Raw genomic sequence first — 18,502 nt, 5'->3', positions numbered from 1 at the left:
GTGCACTGCATATGATGTAGGAACAGAAAATATGGCCAAGAAGTCCTGCAACCATAGAAACGTATTTACAGCTACAGACCATAGCTGTACTTACCTGCAATAGGTGGACCAACTGTCATAGGTATTGACATGAGTCCTAGCAGAAATCCTATGGCCTGGGAGACATCCTGAGCCCCAACAAGCTCAAAGGCAATAGGAGCCATAATGCAAATGAAGCACCCATCAAACAGGCCCATGAAGAGACAGACAGCGACAAGACCTCCAAAGGCATGGCACAGTGGAATCATCATAGACATCAGGCCAATGAAGAAGAACGAGGCCACCTAAACATGACCAAGGAAAAAGTATAAAACCATGTTGCATCAAATCAGCAAACATTAAGGGAACAGATGAGCTTTCTTGCATTTGTAGCAGATTATCTGCCTATATTTACTTTAAAATAGATGTAAGCAGTCTCCACAGATTACCACCATCGGAAATTACATACCAAGATAAAAACAAAAACATGTAGCTGTCATGACATGCAGTCAAAGAAATTCCAAAAACCATTTCACAAAGTTTTCAAAATGCATTTGTAATCAACTATCCTGATGTGATTACGTAAGGTCATTTGCTGTGCACCAACTTTTGTTAAAAAGTCACCTCTGCACTTTTCACAAATGAAAGCCACAAAAATATCAAAAGTTTAATTTAGCTAAAACACTATAACTGATTTCTCACTGCTGCAATTTTTACTTAAATATCAGTGTTAAGTGTGATAACTTCAGGGTGCTTCTGTTCAATAGAGGTGGCATTTGAAAGTCTCATTTCGATTTTTCCACATAAAGGTATCTTGCTTTATTCCTGTAGCTGTGCACACTTACAAAGATTTTTTTATATTACAGTCTTAGATTAAGCTTATTATTTGTTTGTTGTAAATTAAAGTAATAAAACTTTGTCTTTCAGCAAAATGAATCAGAGTTAAAAAGAAAACAAAAAAGGTAAGAGTTTTGCTTTTGCAGCATCCATATGTCAGCACAGGAAAACAATGTCCCACTTAACTGCACATACACATTTTCCAAAAAAGACATCTGCATTATGCATTGGTCACTTGTAGACCATTGAAGAAAGACAAAGTCACTTAAAAACTACTAGACATCACAACTTTGTGACATATATATAAGTGACATCAAATAAATTACATCATTAGGAAAAGTCTTTAAGCAGACAGATTAAACTTGATTTTCAGGTCAGCATAACAATTTTTTGAATACTGTATTTTATTTAGCATACTAAAGAAAAACTGTTGTGAAGCATCTTAAGTATGGCACAGAAACAGAAACACTGAAGAACTAGGCTTCTTATAGGAACTTAAGGATAGAGGTGAAGAAATTACCAGTTCTGTGTACTCCGATACAGAAGACACAAATATTTGAGACGAGTTTCTGTCTAAGTAGTAATGTGGTTTTCTGTACACAAACTATAAACAAGATATTGTTGACCAGATTCTTTGTATTATCATATTATGGTAAAAGCAGGACTAAAACCAGAATCACTAAACTTTGTACACAGAAGAGATAGAATGCATCATTCTGTTTCTAAAGGTAGAATTTATAAAGCAAAATCCAGCAAAACATGTCCATAAGAAAGAATGCAGGAACAGAAAGATGCTGGATAGAACTCTTGTTAAGTTGTTCAACTGTGAGACAGTAAAGTTCTAAGAGGAAAGAGTTTCCATTTGCATTAGTCAAAATTAATTCTTAAATACTTTTTTCATTACAAAGGGCGATAGTATGAACTGTTGGACAATCCAGAATAACACTTGAGCTGAATATTCACTTTCCCTCAAAATATTTTGATTTGAAACAGGAGAGCTGAAGGTGCTGGGGCATGGCTTAGCAAAAGTTAATGTGTTTTTCCTACTTAAGACTAGTTAAAACTAACAGTACCCAGAAGCATCCTAGCTGATGCCCTGAACATAAGTCCATGGTTTTCAGTTTTAGCTATTCAAGGAAAAGAAGAAAGCTTGTAGTTTTGCTGCAGGTTTGGTATTTGTGAGTTGTAAATCATGTGTAACATCTCAATACTGCCTTTTTAATTTTTATCTCAATATTGACATATCCTCAAAGCATAACAATAGGTATTAAATCAATGCAAGCAAATGAGATACAGTCGCAGTCCCCATCATCAGGAAATCTAAATTTATCTATCAACAAATACGCCACCTCCAAAAAAGTGGTTCTTGCCTAACAATTTTTGTTTTCAATCATGTAGTACAAATAATAGCCATTAGATGTCTCCCTTGTTATTCATGTTAAAAAAAAAAAAAAAAACACCCAGCGGTTGATAAAGTGCCAAGTTATTAACTAAAGATTTCCTCCCCCCAAAAAAAAAAAAAGATACCCCACAACAAAACCAACTTATAAGTGTGGAGTGAAAAAAAAGTACATATCCTTCTTCATCCCCAAGCTTCCCCATTTCCAGAAGCTGTGACAGTTTCTGCAAGTTAACACCCTTCATTTGGCAAAATCTTCTCAGCTAAGCACCTCTTACATTCCCATAGCTTTACCAGCGTGCACTATGCACAGACCATACTTGACACCAAATTATCACCTATCAAAAATCAAGAAGAGAGATCCAAAATCTTTAACAGAAGAACATAGGGGAAAAAATTAATATTTCTGCAACCATTATGAAATCATGGGATAAAAAAGGGAAAGCAGAATCTAAAGAATCCCCAAAGGTTCTCTCACTCACATGCTAATGATTAGTAATTTCTTTCATTCCCAGCTGAAAACAGCCAGCAGGTAGTAGACATGTTTCCTTAGTTTAAAAAGAGAAGAAATGAAGAAAAAAAAGATTAATGAACTTTGCACCTAAGGCTCCTAGTATCAAAAGCCATACATTAAGTCTCCTAGAGTTTTGGAATTTCTCAAATTTGAATCTCCAGTCAGTTAATTCTGCTTACTTAGTAGTAAGGCTACAACCAAAGCCTTCAGAATATAATTTGTATATTCCTTCAGAACAGTGTGAAGACATACCTGTAAATAAACTTTTTTTACACCAGGAATATAATCTGCAACTCTGCCAAAGATCAATCTGCCAACTCCTGAAGTAATGCCCAGACACAGCAGAAGCACTTCTTCTGGCACACTGTCACCAAATCTGTCTTTTACGTGCTTCATCTGTTTAAAGAGAGTTGAGAAAATAAATTAGCTTTAGAATTAAAAGGAAGATAAAGCTTAGAAAACTCGAGTTAAACAGAAGTAATCTGTGAATTTCAGATTTAAAAATATGACTACAAATGGTCAACTACTACTGCTTTTACAGATTTTAGAGTAAGTTTTACACTGGCTTATCAGTATTAAGTCCGATATAATAAAAGCAATCTGAAATGTGTTGTTGCTTTATTCACAATTAAGGAATTTAATTCAAGGAAACAACAAAGCTATGTCTAATACAAAGAAAACTGAAGAGAAGCTACAAGCGTTGTCCTCAACCACGTTTAATTTACCAGTCACAGATTTAACATAACGCAGAATCCACAAGAGCTGTCTAGAACTGCTTGTTTCACTGGCCGGGGCACGTGCTCAGGTCTGAAGGTGCTGAACCATCAGTGAGTATCACTGCGGTACTGTTCTGTGCATTAAGACAGAGATACGTGCTACCAAGCTTGCAGTATAGCTCAGGGCAGGAGCAAGCAGCAGAGTGGCACGGAGTGCAGGTAGGAGAGGCCCTCCAGACTGCCTCATCCTGATACCCACCATCACACCATGACCTCCAGGGGCAAGGAGGAAGGAGAGCAGGAACCACCTGCAGTGCCAAACACAACAGCAAGCACTTCTCGGAGAGGGTGCAGCTACAGCAGCAATGAATAGGGCAGACTGGAAGAATGATTTAACAGCCACTTCAGCCTAAAAAACTAAAGCAACTGAGCGAGGGTCCTGACAGCAGGCCATCGACTACAGCGTGATGAACTACCAGGGTCAGTAATTCTAACCTTTCATTTAAGTCATGGTAAAAAAAAAAAAAGTCACAAGACTGGCTTGATGGATTCCAATTTTTTTTAATATTCTTTCTGGTCTCCCCAGTGGTTTTTGTTTGTGGGCTTTTTTTAATCAACCATGAAGACCAGTAATTACCCATAAGAAAGACTATTTTTGCACAATCACTATTTGAAACATGCTTGGCAATACCAAATACACCGAAGCGGGCATTAGATGTTGTTCTGTGATCTCTCTGCTCATAACTTGTTCCAAACAAGAAACTATAAAGCCTCAGAGGTGTGAAGAAGCAAAAAGAAGAAACTGATCTTAAATAAAGATGTAGTAAAAACATTTGAGAGGGTCTGACCACAGGCTGACTGACCTGGGTAGCAAAAGCTGCACAGCAATTTTGTTACTCTCATTATGCGATCGCATCTCATACTAGAGAACCCTTAATTTCCCATCTACAAAATGGGAAAGTTCAGGTTTAGTAAACACTTCTAGAGCAAAATAGTCAAGATTCTTTCCTGGCCTGAGTGTTAATACACAGGCAGAGCCTTTTTTTTCCAATATAAACAGGATTCGCTGAGTGATGGCGATTTTCTTAAGCATAAAATCAGCTGGGCTTTGTTTACATGTCACAGAAAGTCTATTAAATCTATTATTAATTTGTCCAGTATAATTGATTTTGTCAGAAAGGAAATAAAAAATAAGGGTTAGTGGTTTTGGTTTGTTTTTGAATAACAACTTCAATTGGAGACATATGCTTGCTCTTTCTACCTCTGAGGGTTTCTCCCTTTGCTTTAAGACACAGTTGGGAATAGAATCTGATGAAATTTTTCATCTAGTATTATATTTAAACATAGAAGATAAGTTGTTCTATTTACTCCTTTTCTGTCGAAGGTGAGAAGCGGAAAAGCTGACAGTTTTCCCACCTCTGCCTTTGTGTGCCTGCCAATACCTGCTGGTCCAGCCAGCAAAAGAAGCAGAGGTATTTTCTGCCATTCTTGTTACCTGTTCTACTTCAATGTTTCTGCAGCCTCCAGCTTGTTTAATTAGCAGACCTGATTCATCCACTCCCCAGAGGCTTTTCAAGAGGTAAGATAAAGCTCTGCATCTAGATAACTATTAACCCTACATCTGCAGCTGAGTAACTGGATTTCTCAAAGCAGCACTCCGGGTGAAACGCTGTCCTCTTCAATCAGTACGGGGGAAATACTGGGTTCAATCAACCCCTTCAATAGGAAAATAACTGCTACTCATCTCAATCTTCAAATATCTAAATTAGTATTTATTTTGTTTAGCTTTCACTGCTCTTAAGCACACCCTAACCTTAAAGAGAGCTTCCAACTACATGTAAGGAGAAACTTTTTCCCCAGGAGGGCAGCAGGGAGTGACAGAGGCTGCCCACAGAGCTTATTCAGTCTCCTTCCTCCGAGGTGTCCCAAACCCAAGTGCACAAAGCCCTGAGCAACCTGGTGTGATCTCAGAGGTGACCCTCTGATTCTTAACAGCATATCCAATCTTCAGTGATACTGTCATTAAGCAAGCTGCAAGTAACAACAATATAATTAACTGAATATCTGAAAATACAGTACTGTAAGTGCTACTCTTCTATGAACTTTTCTTGTAACTATAAGTTAACTTGTTTCCTAAGTTTTTTATAATGAAGGGGCTCAAATGAGATTCATATTTCCACAGATTTTTAGCTGATAGAAATACTCAAAAATCCCATGGTGGGCAATTACTTGTAAACCTTCTAAGGCAGCATCTCATGCATTGACGCTCTCATCACTGCAGAACTATACAGGCTGTAGCTACGGGACTCTTTAGGCATTATCTGCAGCAGTCAAATCGGGGACCCAGGCACACAGACACATTGAAGACCGAAGTATGTCCCTGTGGGGTTTGCCTGTTCTCAGTAACATAGATAGCTCTTCACTCATGAGATCTCTGTGCATGCCAAATTGCAGGTCTGATTTTTCCAGATGTAGAAAAAGCCTGTCATTTTGCCCAAGCGAACCAGTCCAGACTAGCACAGCCTTTTTATTACTTTGAAGTTCTCTTTGTGCAATCCAATTTTCCGAATCAAGACAAGGTGATCATTACATGGCAAATCAGGAAGTTTTCTATTTTTACACTAAGTAAAGCAGATTAAACAGAGTAATCCATACACACATCATGAAGATTCAGAACAAGTATAATCTGAATTTCTTAAACAAAACTGAACATAACAGTTAACAGGTTAACTGTTAAGCCTATTTAGCATAAAAAAAGGTTAGGAGTCCAGATTAGAGAAACTCAGGTTGACAATTACATAATTGAAATAGTATTTGCTTTTTCACCCCAAAAATAGCTAGTCCTGAAGAAGTTTGCCCTAAATAACAAACAAAATAGAGTCTCAGAACCGTTAGTGTTATCTTCAAGAGCATGTGAAGGATGACTATGATCCCAGAGATCGAAATAGGCAACCAACAGCATATAACTTACATTGGAGAAACCAAGACAATGGTTGTTAACCAATAAACAGGTTTTCTATTTCAAGTCACAAGTATTAATCATTTTAAAAACAATTAAACCAGTTTTGGGGTCCTGAGAGAGCGAGTGCCAATTGGTAGGCCTGAAATGTATTCAGGGAATAGTGCAAGCAAGCATGCTGCGCGCTGAGAAAAGCCTGAGGCATGGGGGACAATCCGTACACCACAGCACAAGACAGTCCGTGACATCTGCTCTTCCCCTCTCCCATTCCACTTCATCTCTCAGGATATCTTCAGGTCATGCCCTCCACTTGTAGCCCCTGGAGGTACCAAGACCCTGGATCCACTGAAGCCACAAAAGCCAGCATAAAGAAATGGGCGCAAGGACACTGGTGGATTGGTGTGGCTTGGGCGGCAGCAGCAAGACCGGTAAAGGCACGCACGTATCTGGGGAAACTCACCGTGACTGAGAGCGAGGGTGAGGAATAAAGCCAGGGATATGTAAGAACTGAAGTGTTATGCACGCGTGAGGGCTGAGAGTTAAACTGTTAGATCACTTATCCATCTTAAGCATGTTTTAAATTTGTTCATTTGTGACTACTACCCACAACTTACAGTCTTGGTTCTATCCACTCCTCGTGGCCCAAAGCAGTGTTCCCTGGGCCTGCCTTACTCTCAAAACTCAGCTAGCCACTACATCCAAAACCAGCTACTACCAGCAAATCCTAGAGAGTTATAGATCGTACACATTAACTTGACTTTCTGGAACAGCAGAAAAGGGAACAAAATCAGAACTATTCATAAACATCTAACAGGTAACATAAGCTAAGGATCAACACAGATTTGTGAGAAAAACCACCGTAGTTTATTTTTATTAAATGGCAAGTAGCAAACCTTGAGGTTTGGAACAGAGGGAAGGAAGATGTAACAAAACTTGACCCTGGCCAGTATTTTGAAATTTTCTCAAACATAACAATTCTTACAAGCCAGTCTGGAATACATGACTTAAATGGAACAACTGTAAAAAGATGTTCAAGTGTCTGGAAAAGCAAAACTGACTATGCCAAAGAAGGCTATGTAAAAACCTGCCTATATCTACTGCTATTTAACATTTTCATTAATGTTATGGACAGTGAAAGGGAGAGAATGTACTTATTAAATTTGCAAGTTCCATCAAATAAGTATCGCAGGCACTGTAAAGAAAAAGACTGAAATTCAAAAGTATCTTGGCAACCTGGCATCTCAGTTAATAGCATGAAATAAATAAGATTAATTTCCATGAAAACATTATGAGGTAAATAATATTAAAAAAACACTACATGAGGTAAAAATCAGATGCATGAATACAAGATGGAAGAAAGATCTGGCAACAGCTCTTTAGAAAGGGAACTGAAAGTTTAGCAGATTAAACTTCAGCATCTTCCAATAATGTCATTATATTGCAAAAGTAATTCATGATACGATGTGAACTTCATATACTACTGAGTACCAGTAAGGCCTCAGCTGAATTATTATGTTTTATTTTGGTCATTACTCACTATTAAAGACATGGACCATATGTACAGTATCCAAAAGAAAGATCTGGCAATAATCAGAAATTTGATAAGCTTGACTTCTGAAAAAACATTTTATAAGACTATTTTAAAAGGTCCTTTACCAACATAAGTTTGTACTCAGAAAACTGGGTAAATTGGATAAAGTCCTGGGTTACCTCCAGTCTTATTTTCTATGATTCATGAAGTGATTTGATGGATGTCTTTGTGTAGTCCCAAATACGTACTTACTGAGTGCTACAACTTACAAAACTTTTTCTTTTTAGCTCTACTTTGGTAAAACACTGCTACACATTTGATTAAAAGTAACCTTATAACTGAAGGAAGCAACTTCCTGACATCACCACTTAAAATTTAGAAGCATAATATACTTCTTTTCACATCATTGCAGCATTTACTAATGTGATAAAGTGTTATCAGGTTATAAAAATTGAGCATATTACATAATATGCTATGATTAGGAAATTACGGACTACCAAAACAATGGATTAAGATATCCTGTACAAATACCCAAAGTAACAAGAAAATATTTCATTAACCACCAATGACTAACATTGTATGCACTAGACATTAAAAGAAACACTTTGGCTAATTGCTTTAAACACAATTTAAGATGGAATTCTCAAAGCATCTAATAGAAGTGAAGGAACTAAAACCTAATATAGCGAGTTCATCCTCTTTATAATACCAAATTGAAAGCTTATACTATGGTTTACTTTTATTTAGCACACTTAATTGAAATTTCAATACAAGTCTGCTGCTATACATCCAGTTTAGTCTTCCTCAACTTAAAAAAAAAAGACATCTATTGTACTATTTTGTCTAGTGATGATAATATCTTAGCCTTGACTTCCAAACAAGTAAGGTCAAACTTCATTTGCCTAGCTTAAAAATAAAAATAACAAAATAATACTGAGAAGAGGAATATAACAGCATATGCTATTTGTCCAGAAATAAGTGCAAAGATATTCTAACAAAAGTGATTTTTTTTAAAACTAAGAACTGTTAGTAGTTATAGTTACTTCAGTTAAATACCTAATTTCCTTCCTTATTTTTGTCTAAAGTAGACATTGATGGAAATATTACATAAATTTTATACAGCGCATATATTTAGCTTCTAACAATTGAGTTAAGCAAAGTTGAAGGTAAGCTTAGAGTTGACTATGTGGGAGGACAAGTGGGACTACCTGGGTATTAAGCTATTAAATGAAGCATTAAGTGGAAAGAAGGAAGTGCTAACACCACTATAATACAACAAGCAAGACCTTTAATAGCATATTGTGTTAGCTACAGCATTTGCATGTCACAAAAGGATGTCTTCTCACTGCTGAACTTAAGATATCTGCCTTAGCCAGACAGTCTTCCTAACTGATTTAAAAGAAAATCATTATTTGAGAGACAATTCAGAAACCTGATCCTGATGCTCCAAATTGCTCTCTGGAGAAGCTTCTTATTCTTTGGACTGTAAGTAGTCAGTCAAACTAAAGGTCTTAGAAGTCAAGCAAGGCAAGTACCCCTCAGCTTGAAAAACGTTTTGGAAGACAGCTATGAGACTGATTTGAGATCTTTGGAATCATCAGGAGAGAGCTCGTGTTCTGTAAGTACTCAGGAAGATGACAAAGGCAAAGAGAAACAATGGGAGATGGACTAAGATCAGAATGGAAGTATTTGCATCAGTGAAAGTAATTAGTGAGGAATGAAAAGCTTTTACAAAAGGATGGGTTTCCATTTTACAAAATAGTGCTGTTACCTCAAGTCAGTTTTTCAACTCATCAGTAGAATCGGCAATAAACAGGACAAAACTACCTATTTGTGTGAAAAGACAGCACTTACTACAGTAGCCCCTTCTAAAATTTATGAACATAAAGACTGTATTTCTTCCCTACCTTGAAGAACAACATAATAAACAACTAGCTTGACTTAACTGGTTGGTAAAATACGGATTTATTAATCTACCTACATGTTACAATGCTATTGTCATCTTCTAAGAGAGGCTGACTTCCTTACTCTACAACAGAATTTGTGACACCAAGTGTCTCAGGACTAGACTCCTTAAAACCTAGGACTTAGGTGACTAAAACCAAAACAGAGTCTCAAACCTTTGTTCAGCCGCCACGATTCTGAAGGCATCTGTAATATCTCAATATTAGAGATCTACTTGTGGAGATGGTCATAAGATAAGCACCTCAGCTTTCACAGAGCTGGGTGAAGTGCCTGTCTCATTCCACTGGGAAACACAGAAGAAAGCCCTTGCAAGAGTCTCAGTTCTAGATGGAAGTCCCAAATACACTGCCAAATATCTACCAGATCAGGGCACAGAGGAATTAAGCAGGCATATTTTCATTTAAAACACAAGAAGACACTATAATGATAGTCTCTCCCCCTCATACAGAGATACAGCCCTTACTCAGGATACAGACATTTATGTGCAGTTCTTTCCCGTCTGAAACAATCCAAAACCACCTCTCCCTTTTCCTAGGAAATATTCCACTCAGTAGCAGTGACAAACTTCAACTCAATCATCAGAAAATAACCTGAAAAATAGCTCACAGCTTGACAGTTACAGGCAATCAAATGGAAAGAACTAGGTTCCAGGATTTCCTCAAGGGAAAATTCAAAATATATGGAAAGAAATTCACAAGTCTGAACAGGATTTAAAAAGCAAAGAGGATTTCTATTCAGCTCTTCTTGGAGCAGAAACTAGACACAAGAACTGGTCTGTATGTGAGGGAAGGAAGGTTCTTCTCTTAAACTGGGCGATTAGTTTCTTTACTCTGTATAAGGAAGGCAGGAAAAAACCATCAACTGTGATTTCAGGCACTTGTGGAGCTTGAAGAGTTTGATCCAGGTCAAGATGCTTCAAGCACCCAAAGGCAGGATGCTGAGTTTACCATTAAAATAGCACTTAAAAAAAAAAACCACCAAAAAACAAACGCACACAACCCAACAACAACAAAAAAAACAAACACACAAACCCTTTGTAATTTAATCTGATTTTGAACTATATGCTCTGTTTGCTATCAGAACAGCTTTTATTATGCAAGAGTGCGTTAACTAGTGTGCTGCTAGAGGCTGACAGAAAGGAAATAATAATGTAACTCAGACCTTTCAATCTGCTACTATTACACAGACCTCAGAAAGATTGCTTTGCTCTTATCCTTCAACACCATCTTGTTGTTTGTACCCGAGTATAGCTGCTATCTAAAATATTTTTGTAAACTGTCATTCACTTTTACTTCTAAAAAAAACCCAGAACCATTCTTTTCAGTTTCTATTCTTTCCATACTTATGATTTTTATTCTTCTCCAGTACTTATTTGGAAAACAGTTTAAATATGCTTTCATAACAGTTACAAGTATAAAGCAGGAAATAATTCATTTCTTCTCCCACCACCACCCCCAATGTCAAGAGTGGACAATCTAGCTAAGAATAAATACTGCCAGATCAACATATTGAGGTATACTGAGAAAGAAATGGGTGCACAGGATAATTACAGAAGTGGATAAAGGGGGAAAAATTCACTAACCTGGGCAAACTGCAGCAGATGTTGAGATCTGAAGGGAGATAAATGCAAAGATTAGAAAAGCAAGTAAAGCATGGGGAGCCACTGAAGATTTGGGGTCTTAAGAGATATCTGCTTAATAATTACATTGGACCTTTACAAAATCAGTGCCTTGTTAGTCTTCCACTGGAGACAGAAATATGGTAGATTAAGCAGATGAGAAAGGCAATAGTGCTAAAATTGACAGCTATACCTACAGTTTTAACTTTTTTAGATTATCTACAGTATAGAGAAATAACTGTTTGACACACAGTTATCTATTAGTACTGGACATAATTTAAAAGATACTAACCTATCATTACAAAACTAACATTCAGACTAACAGCAGATTCTGGGAAGGATGTAGTAGACCTCAGACACATGAGTGATATAGGAGACCTGAAGAAATGCACAGGTTTCTTGAACAGCAGCCCATAAAAGCAAGTGAATATAGTGATGGAGGCTGACTTTTTTTTTCCCCAGTTTGAGTAAAAAAGTCCAGACATACCAATTAAATATTAAATATTTTAAACAACATTTTAAAAGCAGCAAATTTATGACGTAATACCAGTGGTTCACGACACAGAGACAGGACTTACCTTACAAGAACTGAATTTCTTCAAGACATGCTATGTGTATGCACTTAACATGCATGCATATCCAAGTAATATGCTTAAGTTTAGAGATTTGTATATATCATACTTTCCATCATGCTTTGTACTCTGACACATAGGACAGCATTTATATCTGTGCTTCTATCTGTCTTCACTGTGGGATTCAGAGTTATGGCAACTTAAAGGGAGGAGGGAGGTGTAGAGTTAGGACTATAGGTACAGAATGCACAAACTGGAAAGCTTCACTTATTGCAAGGTATGCAACTCCTTTCCACTACAGCTCCTTGAGCTCATGCACTGCAGAGAACACAAAGCAACTACCACTGTCTGTGTGGAGATGACCACTCTTAGGACAGCAGCTGAAACACTGGCTTCTCAAATGAGAGGTCTAATCCACAGATGTCACACCTGAAAATATTTAGGGAACACAACACCAGTAGGGGAGGCTTGAAAAGTTACAAAAATATTTGTAAGCAATGTTATGGCTTATGACTGGGGTCTTGTTGGGCAGAATATCAACTACTGCAATGAGATTCATCCTATCTTATAGCTTGTCCTGATATGGCAGCTCAGTTCTGCTTGGCGAATCTTGGGTAGTTTCTATACCCTTCATATTTTCCAGTATAATTCTTCTTAATGACCCAGAGCTTTTGCTTAGGGAGGTGCGGTTTACAAGCAGAAGATAGCTATTTTCCTGAATAGGCAGAATAGAGAGACTGTTTTGTCCTGCAGAAATAAGGCCTTTCAGAAACTGAGTACATCGAAGTGAATACAGTCAGTGTTCAAGCACATAGTAAGAATTTCAAGAAGTTCCTAGAAAAAACTGTGGCTACAGAGGATCTCATGAGAGCTTGGCTCTTCATTTCTTCAAGCTGGTTGCACAGGAAGACGGGTTTTATTGACACGTGTTCTACAGGGCAAAGGTTTAGACATAGAATTTGCACAGCAGAATCTGATCTCTTGTTAACAAAAACAAGGCACATCACTGATACAGAATGAGAAATGGGAGAAGTCAAAATAGCTGGCTCATAAAGAACAGACCTGAAGGACAGATCATCCTGGTTCAATGTAAGAAGGCAGTCCAAGGTGATATAACAGTTGTAGAATAGTTAAATCACAAAAAGCCAAGGATTTCACACTGCAGATAGGAAAAGGAAGGGAAATAAAATCTGGCAAAAAACTGCATCATCTATAATCCATATCAGCAAGTCCTCCTGTTCATGATGTTATTTCTAAAATAAGAAAAGGCTTTTCTAGCTAAAGAACAGGAACAAAATGGATGTTCCAGCAAAAGGTAGGAAATACAGACCAGCAGACAGCACTATGTTTTTGTCCAAGGGTAGACTACGTGGGCAGAGCACTAGACCCTGGAACTTCAAAGCAACAAACACAGATGATCTGGAGACAGACTAGGCCACACAGAGGATGGACTAATGTTTATCTGAGCTGTCTGATTTTGTGATGCAGTGTATGAAATGAGGGGGTTTATGTGCATTAAGAAGTTCTTATGACTAACAGGTACTTTACAGTGATACCAACCATCTCCATGCCTCTCCCAGGAATAAAAAAAAAAAGTGTGCCTTGTTAGGATGGTGAAAATTTTGAATGCAGTTTAGCTTCCATCTGAGAAACAGATGGAATGATTTAGCCTTTAAGTGCCCATCATCTGTTCTGATGAGATACATCTGAAATACATTGCTTTAAAGCTTCCCTATACAGCAGAACGACCATGACTTTTGTCTCTGATGACAGAAGATAGAATTGCAGAAGTGCCCATAGCTATCTTTAAGCCTAGGGCCTGTCTATAGAACAGATTCACAAATTCTGAAAAGACAGTTTATGTTTTGAGGGTACTGTATCTGTCACTAAAACTAGTGAGCTTCCCTCAGTGAACTAATTGCCCTGGGTGTCAAAAGGAGGGCCCCCACAGACACTCAAACTCAAATTTCAAGAAGGCAGAAGCATATCTATAAAAAACACCTGCCTGTGGAACAGGCCAGCCTTTGACAGCCCATATGTGATCACAGACATAGCCTGGCACGTAGCACAACGTACGTTTTCACTGTTGTGTTTTGATCTGCAAGCCTGAACCGCCTCTAGAACTTACTGCAAGAGAAGTACACCCTTGCAAATGTGGAAACCAAAGAGGCCACCAAAGCCTTCATATTATGCCAAGGGAAAATGTTTGACTTCCAAGGGTTTGAAAGCCCTATTGAGCTCTTTGATCAGGTCTCTATATTTCAGCACCAAGTATCTTCTGTAGAGGGTATCTGTCTGCATTAGTCAGTTACCTCAAAGACCTAGGCTAAAATCCTCAAAGCTGTCAATAATTCAAATAAGGGCCCTGGTATTGTTAATGGTTTTGACATAACACAACCTAAGGAACTTCAACACGTGGTAATGTAATGGAAATGTTGAATTCTGAAAGCTAAGACACAAGAACCAGCCTCTCAATTGCACCTAACTTCAGTTTGCAGATGAACATGTTTCCCTAAACTTTTCTTTTTTTTAAAGAGATGAAAGTAATTTCCTGTGTCCTAGGAAACTTCTGGTTTTAAGAGGTATCATTGGAAGGACAGCTGAAAGACCATAGGAGGTAATGAATAGGAAAAACTGAACTAGAAGGATTATCCAGATGAAAGAGAGCCCAAGATGACTAGGTAAGCCAGGTAATGCCGTCTCAAATGCTAAAAATGGGCCAAGTGGTCTCCAAAGGAAACACAGCAAGGTACTCAGTCTCACATGGCTGTTTGTGGACTGAGCAGAGCAGGAGATTAACGGCATGTGAGAATGCTTGTCATCACTTGGCGCTTCTTCCCACCCATTCCCAAGGTCTATAAAAAGAGAAGGTGGCTAAACTGATTACCATCATGCAACATAAAATACCATGGGGAGCAAGGAATCTCCTCTGAATTCTTCCAAACAGTGTGTTTCTGATTTCCATATAGCAAACCATAACATCACACAGGACATACACACTGTAGTGTGTTTTAATTTCCAGTGAAACAGTTACACAGTGTTCACTGCTGGCAGCCAGGCTTATTTAGAGGCTAAACCCTCACCTCATTGGTAAAAGTTTCCCCAATAATTTGAAAAGCAATTTACCAGCAGATGTTGTATTTTCAAATAAGATGCCAGGAGATCCTCAGAGTCTGTACTTAACAATAGTCCTGGGGCTGCTATACCTTTCTGGAATACCTTTTAGCTGGCCAGCTACTTAGAAGCCTCTTTACTTTTCATTCCAAGATGCATTTTCTTTTCCCATACAGTTCATAAAAATCTTAAAGCGGGGTCCAAGGTGATGCTTTGTTTCTGAGGGGCAGTTTCTAGACTCTGAGGCAGTATCTACCTGTTTTTTCCAATCATTAAGTCTGCACTCTCCACTTCCCTGTTCCTTAGTGGTCAGCTGAACCTATTCCTGGCACATACAAGTTCAGAGAAGCAATGAAACACTGAATCTTCAGTATCTATCTACAGAGGAGAATAAATCCAATATTTAAATCTGTCTCCCAAGACAATTACTAGAAATTTCTCCCAATAAAATTGCTAGAAAAAATGGCCAGGCACACGCCATTTTTTCATACCTTAAACATGAAGCACAGACACAGAAAACACACACGCCACATTACTACTAACAAAAAATCTCTACATATGCATGTATGTACCCATCATGGAATATGAATGTGCATAAGCATCAAAAGGAAAAGCCAAATTTACACAGTAAATTAAGAAGTAGTCTGCAAAGCAGGGTGAGAAACTTTATTTTTCCTGAGCTATTCTGAAAGTTTAAGAGTCCAGTCAGTGTTAAGGTGTTATGGTAACCTTCACCTATCATTAACAAGAGGCATTTAATAGAAGTAATTGCTAAACCAAACCATGTTTTTGTTTGAAATTGAATTAATGGAGATACTGTAAATGTCCCAAGACAAATTACTGTGTGACTGAAATATTGCACTGGAAGTGTTAAGATTATATTCTCAGTCCTACCAGTATTCCTCATAGTGGCTGCATATTGCTATATCAAAACACAACATGATACTAGGCCCCCTTTTTTTTTGTAAATATTTCATAATTAATTTAGTCCTAAATTTATACTGAACCTTTAGTAGTGACCTTAAGTCACTGCTTAGGAAGAGCTAAGCAGTAATAACATGCATTTTAAGCAGCATTTCTTTTCACCCTGCTAAATAAAGTACAAAAAGCAACAGCATATCTTTTAAACTACCTAACATGTGACCTTATATGGATTTTAATAGCATTGATCTAACAAGCTCATAAGAATTAAGGATGCACAATCCTGATTAAGTACACACTTTTTTAAAGGGTAAGAGAGAACAGTACTAAACACTTAATATCAGACTCGGATTCCTGAAAACCATAAGTTCTCTGTTTATTAGCAGAACGAGCACAGGACAAGTGGCAGAGACCACGTATACTTTCTTTCAAATAAACTTAATCATTTCGTTGTGAGATAGGCCTTATTAAAAATAACTTTGAAATAATATTTTGCATTAACAGATTTCCGCTGTGGATTCACAAGTTAAACCTGAATGGACTAAACTAGTCTTATTTGGTTATTTGCCTATTTTAGAGAGACATCAAAGGAAAAAGTTCTCCGTCACTGCAGTTTAAACTGGTTTTAAAACTAAGAGGAATAACAGCTCTTTGATTTAATAATCCTATGAGTTATCAACTTGCTCTTCAATCTGAGTTAATGCTAAAAGTATATTAGAAAATTAAGTCAAAATCTATTTATAGTATTTCTCCCAATTCCCCAAAATCACATGGAATGGAACACCTACTAACAGAATTTGACACCAATTAAAGTGGGATAAGAAAAGCTCTCCCTTTTTGGTTCTCCCCTGCAAGTGCCAAAAAGAGTAATGCCTATTTTGCACGCAGCTGGTATCTACAAGTCAGGGACTGGTAATTATTGCCAGCTCCCTGATATGAATCCTATTGAGCATCCCATATAATTATTTTTTTAATTTAATTTAGTTAAGGCCTAGCTCACGAGCAGGTTTTCTTCCCTGGTTTTAACAGTTTTTACTCTACCTAGCAAAGACAGTGCAGATGGTTAAAACTGCAAAGACCTGGCTAATTCCAAAGCCTAAAATGAGCTTTTATTTCTTGCTTACTGCAAGTTTCACAACACGCATCTTCCTTTCCAATATGCTTCAGAAAACACAAGAGACACACAGAAATAAGGGCTGGCCTCAGAAGCACTCAGAGACAATACACCTGGGACCTTGGGAGCTCCTCCGCTGTGCCAAGCCAGCGGACAGCAGCTGATGTGCAGTGACTAGAGCACATCAAGTCCGCAACCTCCAGTCACCATGGAGGCTGGTGGTGGTGGCACACAACAGCTCTAACCAGTAGGGCCTGTGGCACCTGTGTTCCATCACATAGGAGCACCCAACACTGGCAGAAACTGCCTTTCCAAGTAGGAAAAATGGGACCTGAGTACAGGAACCAGGCCTGAGGGCTAAGGGAAGAGCTGTAGACATGAGGCTCTACATCTTAAGTGTTTTTTCTTAGGGCACTTGCAACCAGCATCCCATACTAGCAGCCTGGCTATTGTCAGCCAGCTCTAATGGTGGGAGATTTTCCAGACTTTTAGCATAATGAAAGTTGTCACTTGCCCAAGTATTATATCCCTTTTCCAATATTACTATAATTTTAAAAATGCAGTATACAATGGGAAAATAGTAACTCATTTTCCAAAGTTGAGGAAAGTAATCTCTGGTTTGGTAGATATACTAGCAAAAAGTTATTTTTTCTTACAGCCTTTGACTTATCTGGAAGTACGTACTTTTATGTACTTCTGGAAGTACATAAAATGCAGTTTTATCAGAAGCAGACAAAACTAGTATTAAAAAAGTCCAGAGCTGTCTGCTACAGTTGAAGTATCTGTGCTGAAGGGCAGAATCCATTCTGTTCCTTCATAAACACTGATCTATTTACTTTATCAAATACAGATCCACAGAGAGTTTTCTAAGGTTTTCAGTAGTCCCCCCAGCATACATCATTGCTTATCAGCAATAAATGCTATGTTCATAAAACTAAATATCTCATTCAAATAAAAATATTTTCCCTTCTTTTTGCAATTATTAAATGAGTTAGAGGGATGAATGTTTGTTTAGTTCCAAAAGCAGACCAAAGTATCTGAATGAGTTTAGGTTTATGTAGAAATAAGTACAGAAATGGTGGGTTTAGCTGCAAGAAGACTTCATGCTTTAAACCCCAAGCAGCAAGTTCACTGTTAGTCCTCTGACTGCATCCTCCAACCCAGCGATATGAACGCCTGCTTTCTGTCAGATTTCTGCTACTGAGGCTACATCCATCCTTGGCA

The 18,502-nt window shown here is 37.8% G+C and overlaps 1 protein-coding gene across 3 annotated transcripts in view; it reads right to left on the bottom strand.

Moving 5' to 3' along the window:
* Nucleotides 1-18,502, bottom strand: part of SLC16A10 (solute carrier family 16 member 10) — a 71,523-nt gene that overhangs the window by 6,583 nt on the left and 46,438 nt on the right. For all 3 annotated transcript variants that reach the window (XR_005104827.1, XR_005104828.1, XM_037391220.1), the window contains exons 4-5: nucleotides 3,021-3,164; nucleotides 95-323 (exon numbers count right to left, since the gene is read on the bottom strand). Coding sequence is in view for 1 of the 3 variants with exons in the window: in XM_037391220.1 (XP_037247117.1) it covers nucleotides 95-323; nucleotides 3,021-3,164 (373 nt within the window). In the remaining 2 variants the exon portion in view is untranslated. The remainder of the gene's footprint in view (nucleotides 1-94; nucleotides 324-3,020; nucleotides 3,165-18,502) is intronic.

This window comes from Falco rusticolus, chromosome 6, assembly GCF_015220075.1.
Source record: "Falco rusticolus isolate bFalRus1 chromosome 6, bFalRus1.pri, whole genome shotgun sequence".
In the NCBI taxonomy this organism is placed as follows: Eukaryota; Metazoa; Chordata; class Aves; order Falconiformes; family Falconidae; genus Falco; species Falco rusticolus.
Note: the sequence above shows the minus strand (reverse complement) of the source record. Positions and strands in the feature narration are given on the sequence as shown.